At 41.2% G+C, this 18,068-nt stretch overlaps 1 protein-coding gene across 1 annotated transcript in view; it reads right to left on the bottom strand.

Annotated features, from left to right (window-relative positions):
- Positions 1-3,787: 3,787 nt before the first annotated feature.
- The window catches only part of SLCO1B3 (solute carrier organic anion transporter family member 1B3), a 35,054-nt gene continuing 20,773 nt past the window's right edge, over positions 3,788-18,068 (bottom strand). Inside the window, exons 9-15 of the mRNA XM_006121284.5 lie at positions 16,853-17,017; positions 14,347-14,542; positions 13,455-13,617; positions 11,683-11,867; positions 10,497-10,561; positions 6,380-6,497; positions 3,788-5,276 (exon numbers count right to left, since the gene is read on the bottom strand). Coding sequence (XP_006121346.3) covers positions 5,060-5,276; positions 6,380-6,497; positions 10,497-10,561; positions 11,683-11,867; positions 13,455-13,617; positions 14,347-14,542; positions 16,853-17,017 — 1,109 coding nt within the window. The 3' untranslated portion in view covers positions 3,788-5,059. The remainder of the gene's footprint in view (positions 5,277-6,379; positions 6,498-10,496; positions 10,562-11,682; positions 11,868-13,454; positions 13,618-14,346; positions 14,543-16,852; positions 17,018-18,068) is intronic.

Below are 18,068 nucleotides of genomic sequence, written 5' to 3'. Positions count from 1 at the left end.
ATTAAAAAGCAAGTAATGATACTATAAGGACAAGTGTCTGTCTACAACTAGTTTTGCCAGGAAGCCAATTATCATTTTAGGCATATTTAAAAACTACTGCTTTATTTCTTACTGTGTCAAGTGAAGCAAAATTGGTCAGACCCTCAATTTATGTAAATCAGTATTGGTCCATGAAAAACCATGTTGCTACACTGATTTACACTAGCTGAAAATCTCTATCAATATGAATAAAACTGCCAGGTTATTGGCTTTAGTTTGTCATATGTGCACTTATATCTCAGCTTGAGTAGAACTTGTCTGTTCAGAGAGGTGGTTCTGAATGAAGAGACTAAGGTTCCACAGCAGATGGCTGGCCCATTTACTAATGAATTTTCATTCGCCTTCCTCATGTCTTGTTTTGAGTCAGCCATGTCAACCATAACTGCTTCAGTAAACCATTCCTTGCAGCTTCATAGGTCTAGCTGTTCATTTAAGCATGGCTTGCAGCTCAGGTACCTGTTTCTCTGGTTACTATACCAGGTCCATGTGTCAAGTAAATCTGACATCTAGGTGTTCGGTAGGTGGTGTGCAAACCTGCCTTCTCCCTCCCTCCTGTCTTGAGCAGTATTTTATTTTCCTTAGAGATATAGAAATAGATATATTTCTTTGAGCTGGTCTACATGTAAAACACTTTAGCTGCACTGGTGTAGCTGCGGCTTCAGTGAAGACCAAGCAATGCTGGGAAAATCTTATAATTAATAAATACATTAGGTAATATTAATGTCAGCCATGCAAGTCAAAGGATTTCTACTATGCCCCTAAACAAACACACAACTAACTCTAGGGTTTTATGGCTTGAAGAGATGGCTCATCAATTCAGCTTCCAGAGGCCTGCTTACTGACACCTCTGGATCAATCAACACATGGGTTGCTAAGAAAACAGCAGGGAAAGAGTTGTAACAGCCTACTCACATTCAGCGTGCCGCCCTCCTTGCCCTACAGCCACAAATAAATCTCTCTTCATTTGAAAAATTCTCCCACTGTTTCCTTCAGGTATGGTTAATCAGAGCAGGCAATACTGAAATTTCTAAACAGATCAATAGATTTTGCACAATACACTTTATTATGGTACTTTATTTCTGGATGTGGCTAATATCTAGGTCCTTGTACTCTGTGATTCCACTCCAGACATATTTGGCATGGGATCCATCCATTGTTGTCAAATTACTCTCTGGGCTCTTGACTTTTATTTACCAGAACAATGGGTTTCTAGCACTGACAACTGGCAGGTGGGATTTTTAAAGGCAACTAAGGGGCTAAAATCTTTGTAAATCCCACAGGAAGGCTACTTGCATTTCTAGGCACTTGGATGCCTTTAAAAGTCTGGCAGTAAGTGTGAACAGGGTCATGTTGTCTTCCTGACTCTGGCAGACAACCTGACACTATACCTCTGAGAGGTGTGTCCTGCCCTGTGTAACCCCTTTGGGGTGTAGAAAACATTGCCCCTTTAATTCTTTTCCCTGAGGGGGAAGAAGTGCTGTTGAGGGACTGGAGCAGAAAGGGGAGAGCAACAGACGGGGTGTGTCTGGAGTCCCAGCCAGGAGGTCTGCAGCAAGCAGGCCCTTGCATAATGAAGCAGCCAAGAACCTACTAAAAGGGCAGAACAGCTGGCTGGGGATGCCCCTGGACAGGAGCCAGCAGGAGCACTGTGCCAGGGAGGAATCATCCGAAGACAAACCAGAGCTGCACCCAGTATCACTGCTGCACAATGTTGTATGGAGCCATGAACGCCAGAACTTGTGACTTTGCATTGGGAATAAGGAAGAAGTTTGTTGCTCTGTGTGGCTTGGCAGAAGAGGGCACCAGAGTGGTTTGTTGGGGAAAGTTTGCTGGTGCTGAAGATGACCAGGAACACCACCGGACTTGAACATTTCCCAGCACACCTGAACTCTGAGTACAGCCCCATTGCTCAGTGTCTGCCCTTTTGCACTGTGGTAATCAGGGCCTGTGCTGCCTTGAGTTGAAAGAAACAGCCTTTATATTTCTCCTGTTGTTTTTCTCCTTTCATCCCTCTGTAAATAAATATTTCCCTTTACTCTATTCATTGCACTTTTCTTCTGTGTGTGAACAGGTGTCCTTGGGGTGGAAGGAACTTTTGCTGCTGCATGCCTGCATGTGCCAGACCTATCTACAGAGCAAATTCCATCTTGGCCATGGGAGTGCTTATGTCTGCTTATGTTACATCTGCCTCCTCAATGAGGTGGTATCCCTGAAATCTAAAGACAACAGGCATGAGGAACCTTGTTAACTGTTTCGCTATTGATCATTTTAGGAAAAACATCCAGTAAATGAGCCCCGTGGTAATAACATGTTAAATTGAATTGTGTGTGGTAATTTACGGTTTTCTTTTGATGTATTGCAGTTGTATGTCACAAAAACAAACAAACAAAAAACCTCACACCACATGGAAATTCCTGCATAACAGTAGAGGTTATTTTATGTTTTACCGTCTAGTCTTGGGCTCCAATTCTGTGATCCCTACTCAAGCAAAACCCCCATTGTAGGGGAAGTTTTAGGCACCTGATGTCTAAAACAGTCACCAAACCTATGGGATTCTACTAGGACTGAGTCCAATAGCATGATGAAATGCCTAGACTAGAGGCTTTCTTTTGAGTGGCATATTTCAAATACTATCATTTAGATTTAGCAATGGTTTTGAAACAGGTAATATAGACTGTCTCAAAGACACCCTCTAGAGTTCAGCTTTCCTAAAAACAGTGAGGATTAGGATTTGGTATATAATAAACAAGATAGACTTGAGTTCCAATAGTTAAGTAAGTAATATTCTTTGAGTGCCCTCTGCTGGTTGTTATATGGCACGGTAAGAGAGATCAGCTTCAGAATAAAATAGCTGAAACCATCTGGGTTTTGCTTTGAAAAAATAAAGTCACTACAAATCTGAAAAATATTTCACTGATCGACTTAGTATAAAATTTATTCTAATTTTGATAAAATGCTACAACTTTGAACTCACTTAATAATCTTCACTTTAAACTTTCTTAAAAAAAATAATTATCAATGTACTTAAAGATATGATGGATGAGTCAGTCATGATTTTTAAAAAATGGTGCCTACAATTAGGCTCCCATTATTGCTCCATCATTTACTTTATCATTAATTGCACTGAAAGTAATGTGAATACATTTGGAAAAAGCTGATATAAAAACTATGGGAAGAGTATCAGAAGCTGGACTTGTTGTGGCTTTAATATTAGTAAAATTGTGCTAAACTGTCAATGGAATGCTTTTGCAATGTGGTAGGATTTTCCAAAAAGCATGCAAGTTAGGAGGACAAATTTCACTGACTTCCTCAGAGATGCTTTTGAAAAATTCCTTGTTTTGAAAGTGAAATCTTTAAATATTACACCCTGGTTTGTTGTGGAAAGCTTATTTTTGCATTCTTTAAAAAATAAATTATCCAGGTTTTGGTGCTCTCCTCTGGATGTCTAGAGAAGTCCTTTTTGTCAGGGAGAAACTCATTAGGCTGAGGAACAGTGAAACTGTTTATACACAAAGTACAGTCCAAATCTACAAACTAAAGAAAAATAATTGACTTTTTTCCATTCAGAAAAATCTTAGGTGTTTCTTACAACTAGAGACAGATGAAAATTTTCCAACAGAACAGTTTTCCCTTGGAAAATGTTGATTTAGTGAAATTGAAACATTTTGTACAAAACATACTGATGTCATTGACATTTTCAACTGGAAATTAATTAAATAATCTGTTTTGATAAAATAGAAATATTCCATTTTGATAAAGTTGACATGTTTTGTTTCAATAAGGTCAAAATGTTTTATTTTGACTTTATTATTTCAATTTTACATTCAAGTTGATATTATATTATATTATCATTTAACAAAACAATATACAAACCAAAATATTAAAACATTTATGCTACAAATGTAACACAAAAGTTGAGCAATGAATATTTGTCAATATGTTTCAGTGAAGTCATTTTGAGGTTTCCGAAAAAATGCTTTGAAATTTTTATTTCACAGTATTCTTAAGAATCTCAGCTTATTGTTCTAACTTAGGAAGAAAGCAAAACTTGAAAAGGTGGAGCTTCCGGTGGAATAGAAATACCATTTTGTGACTAGTTCTACCTACAACTTCAGTAGGCAGAACACTGTTCATTGGAAATATGATTGTCAAGTTGAGAGTGTCTCCATTAAATTAGAGAGGAAAATAGAGGGGTTGGGTTTTCTACCTAAGCCATGCACTGGCAGGCCAGAGTTCAGAAAATGATATTAGCTCCTTCAGTTCTGTATACAGGCAGTCCCCGGGTTACATACAAGATAGGGACTGTAGGTTTGTTCTTAAGTTGAATTTGTATGTAAGTCGGAACTGGTACATATTGTAGGGGAAACTCTAGCCAAACATTTCTCCAGAGCTCAGTTTTATTCTCCCACGCCTCACTTCCCTCAGTCCTTTATTCTCAAGCTGAGGTGTCTGCTGAGAAAAGCCGCTCCGCGTCTCTCTGGTCTGCTGGGGGGAGCGCTAGCTTCACGTCTCCCTGGTCTGCTGGGGGGGGGGGGGGGGGGCTAGCTTCGCGTCTCCCTGGTTTGCTGGGGGGAAGTAGCTAGTGCGGAGTTGCCTCACCCCGTTTGTAAGTAGGGATCCGATGTAACCCGGGGACTGCCTGTAGATACTTAAAACTTATGCAAAGTGGATCTGTGGTAGGACTGAGGTGTTCCAGTGTAGTATTTGGAATGCAGTTATTGTGCCTAAAATCACATTCCAACCATTCAAAAATGTACAAACAGTTGCAATTAATCCATGTTAAACAGCATTTTCTTCATTAGTTAGTTCATGGAATTAGTAGTGTGTGTCACTGACAAGCAGATTCATATAAGGTAGTTTAATATAAATCATAATGTGCACCTAACTGCTCTTGCCAGTGACTATGTATTCATTCAGGTTTTACATTCTAAGCAGTGTGATTCTTTTGTTCAGGACATTCTGCAAGTTGATTTTAAAAGATGCCGTCCTCATTCATGCAACATGGATGGAATCGTTTTTTCTAAATACATGATTCTTTTTCCACATCAGAAGAACTTGACAAATATTCATTGCTTTTTGAGTTAGTGTCTTTGTTCATAGGAACACTTTCTTGCCCTTCATTTTCTGTGGATTTGGGGTCCTTTGCTTGGTAGTGTTTCTTCACCAATACATAAAGAAAGAAACCTAAGAAGTAGGATGGTACTCTTAAGCCTGCTACTAGGCCAAGGTAGGTATACCTGTGAAGACAAATGACAAACAACAGTTCTTCTAATATAAACAAACTTCAAAAAATTGCATGTACTAACTTCATTTAAATGGATCCTTTCAAGAACGGCACAAAAAGAAATCAGAAATGCACATTAGTTCCAGAACTCTTTCACATAACAGCTTAGGAGACAAAATCTCACATGACTTTGTGAAGTGTGCTATGAAGTGGACATTTTCCCTCTACTCCTACTGAATTTGTAGGATCTTCTGGGGCCAGGATTCCTATAAGCCTGTGTCATAGGATCCCTTGTCCTGGCTACCTTGCATAAAAATAGAAATACTCCACAAATGTGTAGCCACTAAGTTGTACGAAATGTGAAAAAAATAGTTGCTTTGAATAGTCTTCAGGCAAATACTTTGTAGAGAAACACTTGTTAAGCGCAACCACAATGTATTTGTCCTCAGCTGCCCAATGGCATTTATTTTCATTTGCTCACAGGTTAAACATGGCCAAAAAGCAAAGTGGGCAGTCTTTCCAATATGCATGGTAGGCAGTGTGAATTTGGATGTCTTTTCTGTTCCTGCTTGTAAATCACATGGGCCATGTCTATGTTACTGATAAGATCGAAGCAGCCACAGTCAATCTTCCAAAGTTCGAATTAGCGATGTCGGTAGTCCTTACGAGAAGCAAGGGAAGTCAAAGGGAAAGTGTGCTCCCTTCGACTTCCCACAGTGTGGACGCCACCAAAATTCAAGCTAAGGTACTTAAAATTAAACTGCACAATTAATGTCGCTGAAGTTGCGTATCTTAATGCGAACTTATCCCCTAATGTAGACCAGGCCATAGTGACTATGGATTTCTGAGCTGGTCCAAAGCATAGAACATAGATCTATTATTCAGGAAAGATTAATTCATAAGGTCAATGAGAGTTTTGCCTGAATAAGTAAGGCCTTTAGGAGTACAGTCTTTAGGATTTGGCCCCCAGATTAGTTAACATGGAGATTTCTTCACATTTGAGACCTATATGGAGGTGAAGCCAACATTCAGTGACCATGGCCAGAAGAAGAAATAATTTAGAATCCTGATGCAGAAAAGCAACTTGCAACCACTCTGTGTTTTGAGCAAACTTACCGATACGCATCAGCGTCATATATCCTACAAGCGCCTCGCTGTGCACAGCTACTGCTTCCCCATTTCAAGCATGTCCTGTCTATTAATGCACCAACGTAAACTGGGACTGGAATTCCGGCTGCAATAAAAGAATCAAAAATATATCATGGAAAAGATAATAGCATTTTCATATAAGCTCCAAACCCTGCCCCAGGATGTAGTGGTGCTCTGGGTAGGCAATAGGGAGCCACTTCCTCCCTTTAATTGGAAAGAATGCTCCAGAAGAATAAATGGGGTGACTGAATTTGGTGCTGTTTAGAGCTCCATTGTGACATGGCTGGCCAGGCTATCAGGCTGTGGTGACACACTCTTGCTTTCTCCAGTATGTATTATTAGCTTAGCAGCTCTCAAATTGTTCTATAAAATGCTGCTGGTTTGCAGCTCAATTACTACAGCATTTTTCACAACTTTTAGTAGCACACAGACCTCATCCTGACACTCTTGCAGTGGGGTAAAATTCATTTCATGAAGCTGGCTCTGTTTTTTATTTACCACTGTAAAAAATGCATGGGAGAGGGGGGAAGGTAAAGGGAGAAATAAAACCAGAGTTGGTGAGTTTGACAGACTTAGAATCATAGGGCTGGAAGAGACTTCAGGAGGTCATCAAGTCCCAAAGCAGGACCAACCCCAACTAAATCAACCCAGCCAGGGCTTTGTCAAGCCGAGACTTAAAAATCTCTAGGGATGGAGATTCTGCCACCTCCCTAGGTGACCCATTCCAGTGCTTCACCAACACTGGAAATAGTTTTTCCTAATATCCAACCTAGGCCTTCCCCATTGCAATTTGAGACCATTGCTCCTTGTTCTGCCATCCGTCACTACGGAGAACAGCCTTTCTCCATCCTCTTTGGAACCTCCACCAGCCCCTGGGCAAAGCAGAGGGGCCAACTCTACACTCCAGGAAGTCAGCTCTCAGCACCATCTGGCGCACACCACACAGTCCTCTCCAGCTCTCAGAACCACCCAGAGTGCGCCATGCCATGCTCCAGTGGCAATTTTAAGGGCCCAGGGCTCCAACCACTGCCACTCCTGTGGCAGTAGAGGTGTTGGTATCTGGGAGCCTCTGGGCCTTTTGAATCACCAGGCCCTGGGGAAATTGCCCCTTTGCCCCATCAGTGGATGAAACCAAGTGCAAAAGGAGATGGGCAAAATGATCAACACTGCCTCGTGCTCAGATTTTAAAGGTATTTAGGCATTACCCCACACATCATTGCAAAGTATAACCCAGGCACCGAAGTCACATTTTCAAGAGTAGCCTAGTCATTTAGAGGCTAAATCACTATGTAGATGCGGTGATACTGAGCATGGCAATACCTAACTTTTAGGCCCCTAGAAAACCACAGGAACAAAATTACAATTTGCAAAGCCTAAGCTGAACACCTAGCCGACTGCATGGGGAGGAGACAGGCATCCTATGATGTAATTCAAATAAGCCAGTGTAACCCACACACCTATTGGGTGTGGTTCACAGTCCCTTGTAGTGTCACTTAGAACATAAGAGCATAAGAACAGCCATACTGGGTCAGACCAAAGGTCCATCTAACCCAGTATCCTGTCTCCCTCTAGAGGGAGGGAACACAACAGGTAATCATCACGTGATCCCTCTCCTGTCATCCATTTCCAGACCAGAGGTTAGGGACACTATTCCTACCCATCCTGGCTAACAGCTATTGATGGACCGAACCTCCATGAATCTATCCAGCACTTTTTTGAACCCTGTTAAAGTCCTGGTCTTCACAACATCCTTAGACCACTTACAGTGAGAGATAAGAATGAGTGAGCTCCACAGCCTAATCAAAGAGTCAGCTGGCTTTATAGTTCAAGTTGCAAAGAATCATGCACTAAGCTCCAGAGGTTCCAGGTTCAAATGTGCCTGTCAGCAGTTACACCAGCACACTAGATGGGGAGCTGCCTAAGCTTAGCCAATGGAAGATGTCTCCAAGACAGGTGTGTGCTAAGCCACGCCCCTCTCACAGAGACTGAGGGAGACTCACAGCAGAATATACCATAGGTCAGAGTTTAATGTTCTAATCCTTTCTGCCCCTTCAAGAAAGGGAGGATTTGTGTCTGGGTCTTCCACCTTGTAGGTGAAAGCTCTAAATTGCTGGGCTAACAGGTATAAGGTAGGTACCATCTTCTACTCTAGTCGCCAGATTTTAAATGGGAACTTATTCCGTAGGTAGCCTCTTGTTACATCAACTGGACTGGAACCCCACACAATACTGGGTTGTGAATTACTCAGGGGCATACATGGGAGACAAATGTCCAGAGGCCTAGAGTGAGGTAGCAGCACAAAAGCTCTAATGGGCACTGAAAGAACTTCTGACCTGAAACCTTAGAGGCCAAGTGAGTTTATGTGCCTATAGCTTATGAGCCTAAAACTGAAATTTAAATACCCGAGTCAGGAATTTAGGTATCCATGTGAACACAGGCCTTAGGAGACTAAGTCCCATTGACTTTCAATGAGACTTAAGCTACAAAGTCATTTAGGTATTGTAATGCCGAGCAGAACAAAGACTAAATATATTTGAAAATGTGGGCCTAAGTAATTTAGCGAAGTCCTATTTCGCAGAATGATGTAGGCACTTAGGAATCTAAACCTCATTTCAAGTCAGTCCCTGACATATGGTTGAAAATGGGCTTCAGGTATTTTTTTTAAACATTTACTGAATGTTATTATTTTTTCTAAAACATTTGCTTCATTGAGGACAGCTGAAAACGCATATTCACTTTCCAAAGTCTCAGGTGGCATATGCCATATCTGCCTCAGAGATGGTGTATCTTTCTGAATGAGATGAGAGCTGGTCTATGCTGTGCAAATGAGTGAGGGAATGATATATTGTTTAACCTTTGTATTCACGGTAGTTCACCTTATGAAAAGTGTCAGGATTCCAATCCTGTACCAAACCATGCATGTTTCTGCATTAAAATATTGCATTTCTATATAGGAAAGCACACACCTAATCTAAAAAGGAGTGTATTCTCTGTGTATGTATTCCTCCAAGAGCAACAATAGGCAACCTAGGCCAATGAGTGGGCCACATGAATGGCCCTCCATCTCAGTGGGCTGCAAGATTGTCATAATCAAGATAGTCTCCTGGGATAGGAAAGTTTTGCTAACTTTGCTTGCATATCTAGAATTTGCAGGGTGTGGCGACAGAACCAAAGGAGAGCTTTGATTAGATGCAGAGGGACCGCATGGCTCTCTCAGTCACAAGAAAACAAACAAACAAAGGATTGCCTATTGCTATATCCATCTCATCCCATCCCTCCTCAGCTGCTTCAATGTGAGTGTGGAGAGACGAGGAAGGAAGAGAATTGTCATTGCACATCTGGAACATTCCAGGCTGTGGTGGACCAATGAAGGGATTAAGTTCCAAAATGGAGGACTTTTCACACACAAAAATTTACCAGCAATTCCCTCCTGTTTATATTGAGGTAGCTCCAATTTTGAGTCCCTTTTCTGATCTCAACTGTGGCAATGCACCACAGGCAACCAGATCCCAAACCTTTTAGGGCTCTTTATAGGTTAAAACCTACACCTTGAATGTCAGAAGCTTATTAGCAGCCAGCGCAGATCGTGGAGCACTAGCCTGATATTCAATTCCACGTCAAGTGCAATTCCACTTACGCAGGAGGCAGCAGCCTTCTGCTGTAGGGTCAGTTTCTGAATGTTTCCAAGGTAAAGCTCATGCACAGCATATTACAGCAATCTTATCCTGGGTAATTGTGGTAAGGTACAAATCAGAGAGGAAACACTGTTTAGCCAGGTGCAGTTGGAAAAATGCACTTTTGGCAGCATCTTGGACATCCAAGAGCAACCCAGAATCTAACTCAGTCACTATCTTTGTTCTGTGTTTGCACCGTGCTTAGCACAGTGGCGTCCTGCTCAAAGACTAGGGCTCCTAAGCCTAACAATGTTACTACTTATACAACAAGTACTTAGAATAACAATAGCACTGCCATAATGTCCATCTGTTTTACAAACTGATAATGGACTTGGTGCCATCAAAAGCCACACAGACACTCAAAGGTATTTTAAAAGCTCAAATACTATAATCAGAATAATTTATCATACCTAGGCTTCTCATCACGAGTGTATGCAGACCAAGTGCAAGAGATTTCAGCTCTGGTTGAACACACCTAAAACAGACAGATGTAAGTCATCACCTCGATCCCTAGAAATACTCACAATTTACCTATGGCATTATTATTCTGAATGACAGAATGCAAAACTTCAAAAGGAAGCTGTCTCAGAATTGTCAAAAAGATATTAAATACTATGCAAAATACGAACTAATCAAGTGCTCTCCATCAAATTTGCCCTGAGAAATCAATACACTTCATATAATTAGTGAGGAGAATGTATATGAAGTATCAGCACCTTCTACACAGCATTTGAAGAAAGTGGTGTCCTTAAATATTCATTCTTTTCATTACAGGCTTTATTTTCATTACATGGACGGGGGAACTAGGATATTTGCTTTATGCAAAGCTTCTAGAAATGGTACAATTGGAGCAGTATTGTAATGACATTTCTACAGCTGTGTTTTCAGGAGCCTCATTCTTAAAAAAAAGAGGAAAAGAAAGCCATCTCTCAAATTGGTGTATAACTAATTTCCAAGAGATTAAACCACACTGACATAGATTTTGTGTAAGTTGTCCTATCTGTGTTGGATCTTTTTACAGTTATTGTCATGAAAAACACCCTTTAAAACAAGTTACGGCTGCAAGAAGGTGAGTTTAATGCTTTTTCTGCACATTCATATATAACAAAGTAATTATTAGAACTCTTGTTAGAATTCCAACTGAATTTGCTTCAAAATTGCCTTTGGGATTTCTCGGTGATCAAACCTTCGCATTACCAAGCATTTATAACTACCTATTTCAGATCAAGAAACTCTCAACAAAATGTGTTTTCAATGGACTTCTTTTTGTTCTTCAGCATATTCATACACAGTACATATCTATTTGTGTTTTCAGCTCCTAATCACAGTAATACAAAAGTCAAATGCAAAAGCTGTCATGGGTCAACTTAAGAGCAATAGGGTAAAATTTAAAGCATAAAAGCAATAGTTATATTTGTTGGTAGTTCCCACAAACTGCTTTCATGCATCATAATAGAAAATGGATTCAGAGAAGACAGCAGTGAAAGTGTCAGATTTCAATTAAGTTGTTGTAATTTGGAGAAATTAAGAATTCTAGGTCTCCATGCTGGGAAAAGCCCTTAGTGATATTAAAATAATGATTTTGATTACACTTACCTAAATGTAAGCACGTATAAGGGGATGCCTCCTAAAGCATAGAAAAAGGCACTTACGACTTGTATTACTGAATAATAAATAAATTTTCTTGAACAGTGATCGCTTTTTGGACATAGTCCCAAAGTTACAGAGCTATTTCCTGATTGTGATCCTGTAATTTCAATGCAGCTGCAGTTATGATATACCTGAAAGACAGAATGAAAATAAAGGCAAAACCTCGCGAAAAGAAACATGGCCCAGAAAAACACACTAGGAGCTTCTAACTAGCTCTTGTTTGCATTTCTCAGAGGTTTCTGTGTTCAGTAGTTTCTTGGTTTCTTTCCTATGTGTCATGTACTTCTTGTACATGGTAGGTTACAAAGCACAAGCAGGTTAAGTTTCTGGATCAATTATAAACTTACTACACAGCTTATTTCTCAGAGAGATGCATGCCAGATATCTTGACTATAGAATCCTTTAGTGCTCTGCCAGGTCCAGCTAAGATTAGCTTAAATATTGATACACAGCACCGCGTAATGCCTGAATCATATAATGCAGTTTAGTATTCACAGAAAGGCATGGTTGTGTTCCCTTACCAGGACCTGAACTCAGTTCACAGCAGTGAAAGTGTGTTGAATCCTAGTCACGAGATGAGCAGGGAGAATTTAAGAGATGTCATTAAGTCCAGTCCCCTACACTCATGGCAAGATCAAGCACCATCTTAACCATCCCTGATGGGTATCTGGCTAATCTGCTCTTAAATATCTCCAATGATGGAGATTCCACAACCTCCATAGACAATTTATTCCAGTTCTTAACCACCCTGACACTTAGGAATTTTTTTTCTAATGTCCAACCTAAAACTCCCTTACTTCAATTTAAGTCCTTTGCTTCTTGTACTATCATCAGACGTTAAGTAGAAAATGTTTCTTTCCTCCTCCTTGTAACAACCTTTTATGTACTTTAAAAGTGCTATCATGTGATCTCTCAGTCTTCTGTTTTCCAAACTAAACAAACCCAGTTCTTTCATTCTTCCTGCATGGGTAAAGTTTTCTAGACCTTTAATAATTTTTTTTTGTTCTTCTCTGGACCTTCTCCAATTTGTCCACATCTTTCCTGAAATGTGGCGCCCAGAACTGGACACAGCACTCCAGTTGAAGTCTAATTGGTGCAGAGTAGAGCAGAAGAATTGCTTCTTGTCTCTTGCTTTTGTCCCCACAAAAATAAATCCATAATTAATTCAGTGGCCACCAATCCATTGATCACAATCAGCTGGTCAGTCTTGGCGCCTCTGCCAGTTGATTGTGATGTCTGGGCTGCTAAAAGTTTAGCTGTGCATCAGGGCTCAGGGATGTCTCTATGGCCCTTTGTTGAAGGGTGGGGGGCAGGAAAAGGTGGCTCTGTGGGCTGCCTCCACCTCCAGTGCTGTCCCCCCAGTTCCCATTGGCCAGGAACCTTAGCGTAGCCAACATTGGATTTACAAAAGGCAAACAAATGGAGATCTGTAACTCCAACAATGTACATGTTATGTGTTCTCCTCAATGCCCAATGTGAGTTTGTTCCAATACACAGCCTGACTCTTGGGCTCAAGCTCCAGAGCCTCCAGCATCTAATTTGAAGGTCAGAGGTTTTCAGAGGTCCCCACAAATGGACTATCATTGCTCTTGCTCTGTTATCCATTTGATCTTTTCTAAATATCCATCACTGATATACCAATATTCTTAAGCAAAAAACAAAAACAAAACACCAAAAAACCAACCAACCCACCCACCCCTGGGCAACAAGGCACTTACGGTGTTCTTGCCATATCCTGTCGAAGCCTTGCATCCGGCAAGACACGCAGAGATGTATGAGATTCCATTGTCTCCACAGACAGGGTCCCATCGGTTTGTGGCACATTTACAGTCAGCATTGCAGGCAGAAAATGGGCTATTTTCATGATGTGCCACTGGTTTGCTTACAAGGTAAATTTACAAATGCATAAAATTATTTTAATTCAAAAGCTATCTTTCATTTAAACATTAAAGACTAATTTAGAAACTTTTTCCTTTCCCTTCTATTTGATGTCCTTATCATAGAGCTAAGCTAATATTTCAGATAGACAAACTTAAATTATTCCTGTTCTTGTACATGGATCTTGTTGCGTTAGCTTCCATCCCAGGTACATTTGAAATACACATAACTACTGGGTTAGGAAAAATTCTGACAAAAAGAAATTTCAGGTTATTATAGCTGAGAAAAATCAGACCCTTTGTTCTTACTACCAGTAAAATTCTGGACTGTGTTCAGTTCCACCATTCTAGCTACCAAACCGAATGAATTTTGTATATGAATCATGCTGACAGTTACTCAAATAAGACCCATACCCCAAACTGATGTAATTATCAAGTCCAAAAACTAGCAGTATGTAACTTACACACACTCACTGTGTTTGAATCACTCTCACTCACTCTAATGTGAAAAGAGGGATGCATTCTCATCTGGTGTAAATCCGTGTCATTCCATTAGAATTTATAAATCTAAATTCATTAGCATCTGGCATTTTCTAAGTATACCAGCCTTCAGGGAATACACTCATTACTAAAATGGTGTCTTTGTAGTTAGTCATAACCACACATTTGTAATGCTTCTCTGCTACCGTCTCAAGAAAGGTATAGCTATATGTTATAGAAAATGTATACCTACCTATCATAGGATACTGTCAGTCCTGCCACTACATGGTTCTCACAGCCCACAAAAAATTGAGCGACGCTTATGAGAAAAGCCATAAATGACATCACCAATCCAAATTTTGTAGCTTCAACGATGCCCAATTTGTACTTCTTCATTATGAACCCCCCTAAAAATATCCCAATGCTTACAGCAGGCAAAGCAGTTACTCCTGCAATGGGAGAGAGAGGAGGAATATTGAAGTGGTATAGTCTTATTCAGTCACTCATAACTGATTTCACAGGTGTGGTGTTGAAATTGCTGAACATTTGAATAACATATTGCCTGAAAAATATCATCCATTTATTTCAGGAGGCTCAAAATACCATGACATTTTAAGAGCCCAAGGACCTCCTCTAATATTTTTGTCAATGTACCTGTAAAAATTACATCTAGAGCGGTGTAAGTCAGGACCAAACTTTGTCCCAACTCGGGCAGCATCCTGAGAGGAAAAGGAGGCATAAGGATCCACATTATGCCCTTGTGTTGATTACCTGTACCCAGGCTTACGGATGGGGTGTGGGGTGGAGGCAAAGGGGAGAGAGGGTGCACCAGGAATTTAAAAGGATCCGGGGCTCTCCACCACCACCACTGCTACTGCGGCAGCTGTGGATGCTCCGTGCAGCTCCGAGGGCTGGGAGGTGTGCGGGGTTGTCTAGGCAGCACTAAGGCCACAGTGGCTGGCTAATAGCCAGCCACTGTGGACCCCAGGGCAAGGTGTGTATGTGTGTGGGGCAGGGGAAGGGGGACAGCTGGCTGGCCTATCCCTTCTGGCAAGCCTGGAGCTGTCCCTCCACCCCCATACACCTTGGCCCTGAGGCCACAGTGGCTGGCTGTTGTCCCCACTGGTTGCAGCATGGGAGAGGAAGTAGGATCCAGAGAACCATGAGATTTTTCTCCCCTTAGACGGAACATTGGCTTTGCCCATCCAAAGTATCAGCCAGAACAACTGCACTGGTACATTAGGTGACATGCAGCGCACACCATGTAGAGGCCCAATGTGGGGTACCAGGAGGCAGTGGGGACACTAGGAGGCAGACAGTGGCAGGCATCTACAGACCTGTGCCAGCTTGCAGCATGAACAGGGATGAGTTTGTGGCCTGCACTGTGCAGGGGGTCAGACTAGATGATCATAATGGTCCCTTCTGACCTTAAAGTCTATGAGTCTACGAGTCTATGAGTTTCAATAGTCCTTCAACCCCTGTTGCACAATGTACTGAATCCTTTACGTCCTGGCTCTTGCAAAGCCTATGTCCCTGTTGCCTTTTGCACCGATAGTAATGTGCCTGCAGCGGAACAGCTGTCTGTTGCAGACTTTGCAGATATATGCCATTACCCAAGGTACTACTGTCTGGAGGACTGCTGAACAACCTTCTTCCCTCAGTTTTGCAACCCAGAGTTGCTTTTACACTGCTTCACTACAGGTATGTCTAGACTGCATCCCTCTGTCGGCAGAGGGATGCAGATTAGGCAGGTTGACATTGCAAATGAGGCAGAGATTTAAATATCCTGCACGTAATTTGCATAAAAACGGCTGTCACCGTGTTTTGCCAGCTCAGCACTTTCTCGGCAAAAAGCAGCAGTCTAGAGGAGATCTGTCGAGAAAGAAAGCCTTTTTCAACAGATCCTGTAAACTCCTTGCAGGAGGCATAAGGGATCTGTCAAAAAAGGCTTTCTCTCTCAACAGATTCCCCCTCTAGACTGCTGCTTTTTGCCGACAAAGTGCTGAGTTGGCAAAACACGGCAACGGCCATTTTTATGCAAATGAGGCACAGGATATTTAAATCCCTGCCTCATTTGCAATGTCAACCTGCCTAAACTGCATTCCTCTGCTGACAGAGGGATGCAGTCTAGACATACCCTTTGAGAGCAGCCATGTAAATCAGCTCTGGCCAGTTACTCTTCAATTACATTGCTCAGGAGAGATTCAAATACTGCTCAGCTGATTACCAGAGTGCCCGCTGTGAAGTTTTTGTTTCTACTGGTGGTGCACATTCCCACATGCTTTAGTGCACATAGAAAAGTTTATTCTGTACATGGATGGACAAAATCCACAGATAGATGTAAAAGAGTAGAAGGAACATTTCCCAGCACCCTCCTGGGATGGTTCTCAGATATACACATAAGTGTAGACAAAGCCTGTAAGACTGTCTCCCACAAACTGCCACTTGGTGTGTCTGCTCCAAAGTTGCTGATGATAAAGTCATAATAGAGTCCTGAGCAATTCCTTATACTCAAAACTTCATGCAAATTTATTCTGGCACCCATCTTTTAAAATTTTGGCTTGTGAAAAGGAAACAGACACACAACAATCATGCTGTCCACCAGAAAATTAGGCTCTGTGGTGGCTTTATATAATTCCATCACAGAAAAAGGACTCTTTTTTTTTTTTGCATCCCTTAAAGAAACAATAGCCAAACTTCTCACAGAATGCTCAATAAAAGGCACATCAAAACACTTTCCAAAGCACTATAACACTCACCTGTTACAAAGTTAGATTTAGATGTTGACTGACCATACTGCTGCTCCATGTATTTTGGTTTGTAAGTCAAGAAACCAACAAAGCTACAGAATTGTAACAGTGTACAACACAAAAATGTGATGTAAATTCTATTACTCAACACTTTTTTCAGAGAGAGAACAAAATCTGAAAGAAATGATATACAGTTTCATTTTTTAAAAATGCTTGGAATAATTATTGGTAAACAATATATGAGATTTGGAGCCAAATCCTGCCCTCAGACACCTATGTGCTTACTCCACAGGTTTCAGTGGGATCTGCAGATGAGTATCTCTGGGCAGAATTGTGTCCTCAATTAGAAGGGTCAGTCTACTCACACAAATTTCACTGCAGGACCAGACCTAAGTGATTTCTCCATGGGTCCTCTGTACCGTGACCATGTCATGCATTGGGAACTGCAGCCAATAATTTTAGTTTATCAATCATTTACTGTGTGATAGTATGATTAAATAACATGTTAAGTCATATGTGATATGTTAAAGAGAGTTAAGGTATAGGATTATAGAAGTATACGATAGATCATAGTTAGATGGGATAATTATGTAATAGGTATCTAACTAAGTAAGGCTGAAATGCAAGACCTACAGCAGCCGTGACCAATCTGCCACTCATGAACCTCATGCGGCTCTTCCCACCCTAGAGCGCAGCTCGCGAAGTCACCCCCGTGGCGCGTAAATCCACCCCCATGTCCCTGAAAATGGCCTTCTCCTCCCGACTCCCTGTGCTCACCAGCCATTAAAGATGGAGTATTAAAGATGTTGTTGGCTGGAGGGAGCCTGATGCGGCCAAAAAGCCTCTAAACGTTTTTTGTTAATGTGGCAGGTTTTTTTTTTTTTTTTTTGCTTGAACGTGACTGGAGGCTCCTTTTAAAGGGGCAGCCCTCTTTTTTTTTTCTTTTCTCATGACAACTTTGCCCCAGTTCTTCGTGCTGGATCCACTGATGTCTTGGTTCTTTGCTTGGAATGGGTTGGCCATAAGATTTTAGCTTAGCCATACTAGGCCATAGGCTTAATAAATTCTGGATATAAATACGTAACCCTATATAATAAGACTGTGAGAAAAGATACAGTCTGCCTTGCTGGGAAAAGACCCTTCTGGCTTTTTTATGCTTACCCATCCCTAATTTTAACACAGATTTTAACTAATTTGGGTCACTCATTTTTCCTCAGTTCCAGTT

This window comes from Pelodiscus sinensis, chromosome 1 (assembly GCF_052426305.1).
Source record: "Pelodiscus sinensis isolate ZL-2025 chromosome 1, ASM5242630v1, whole genome shotgun sequence".
Lineage (NCBI taxonomy): Eukaryota > Metazoa > Chordata > Testudines > Trionychidae > Pelodiscus > Pelodiscus sinensis.
This window is presented reverse-complemented; position numbering and strand designations above follow the sequence as displayed.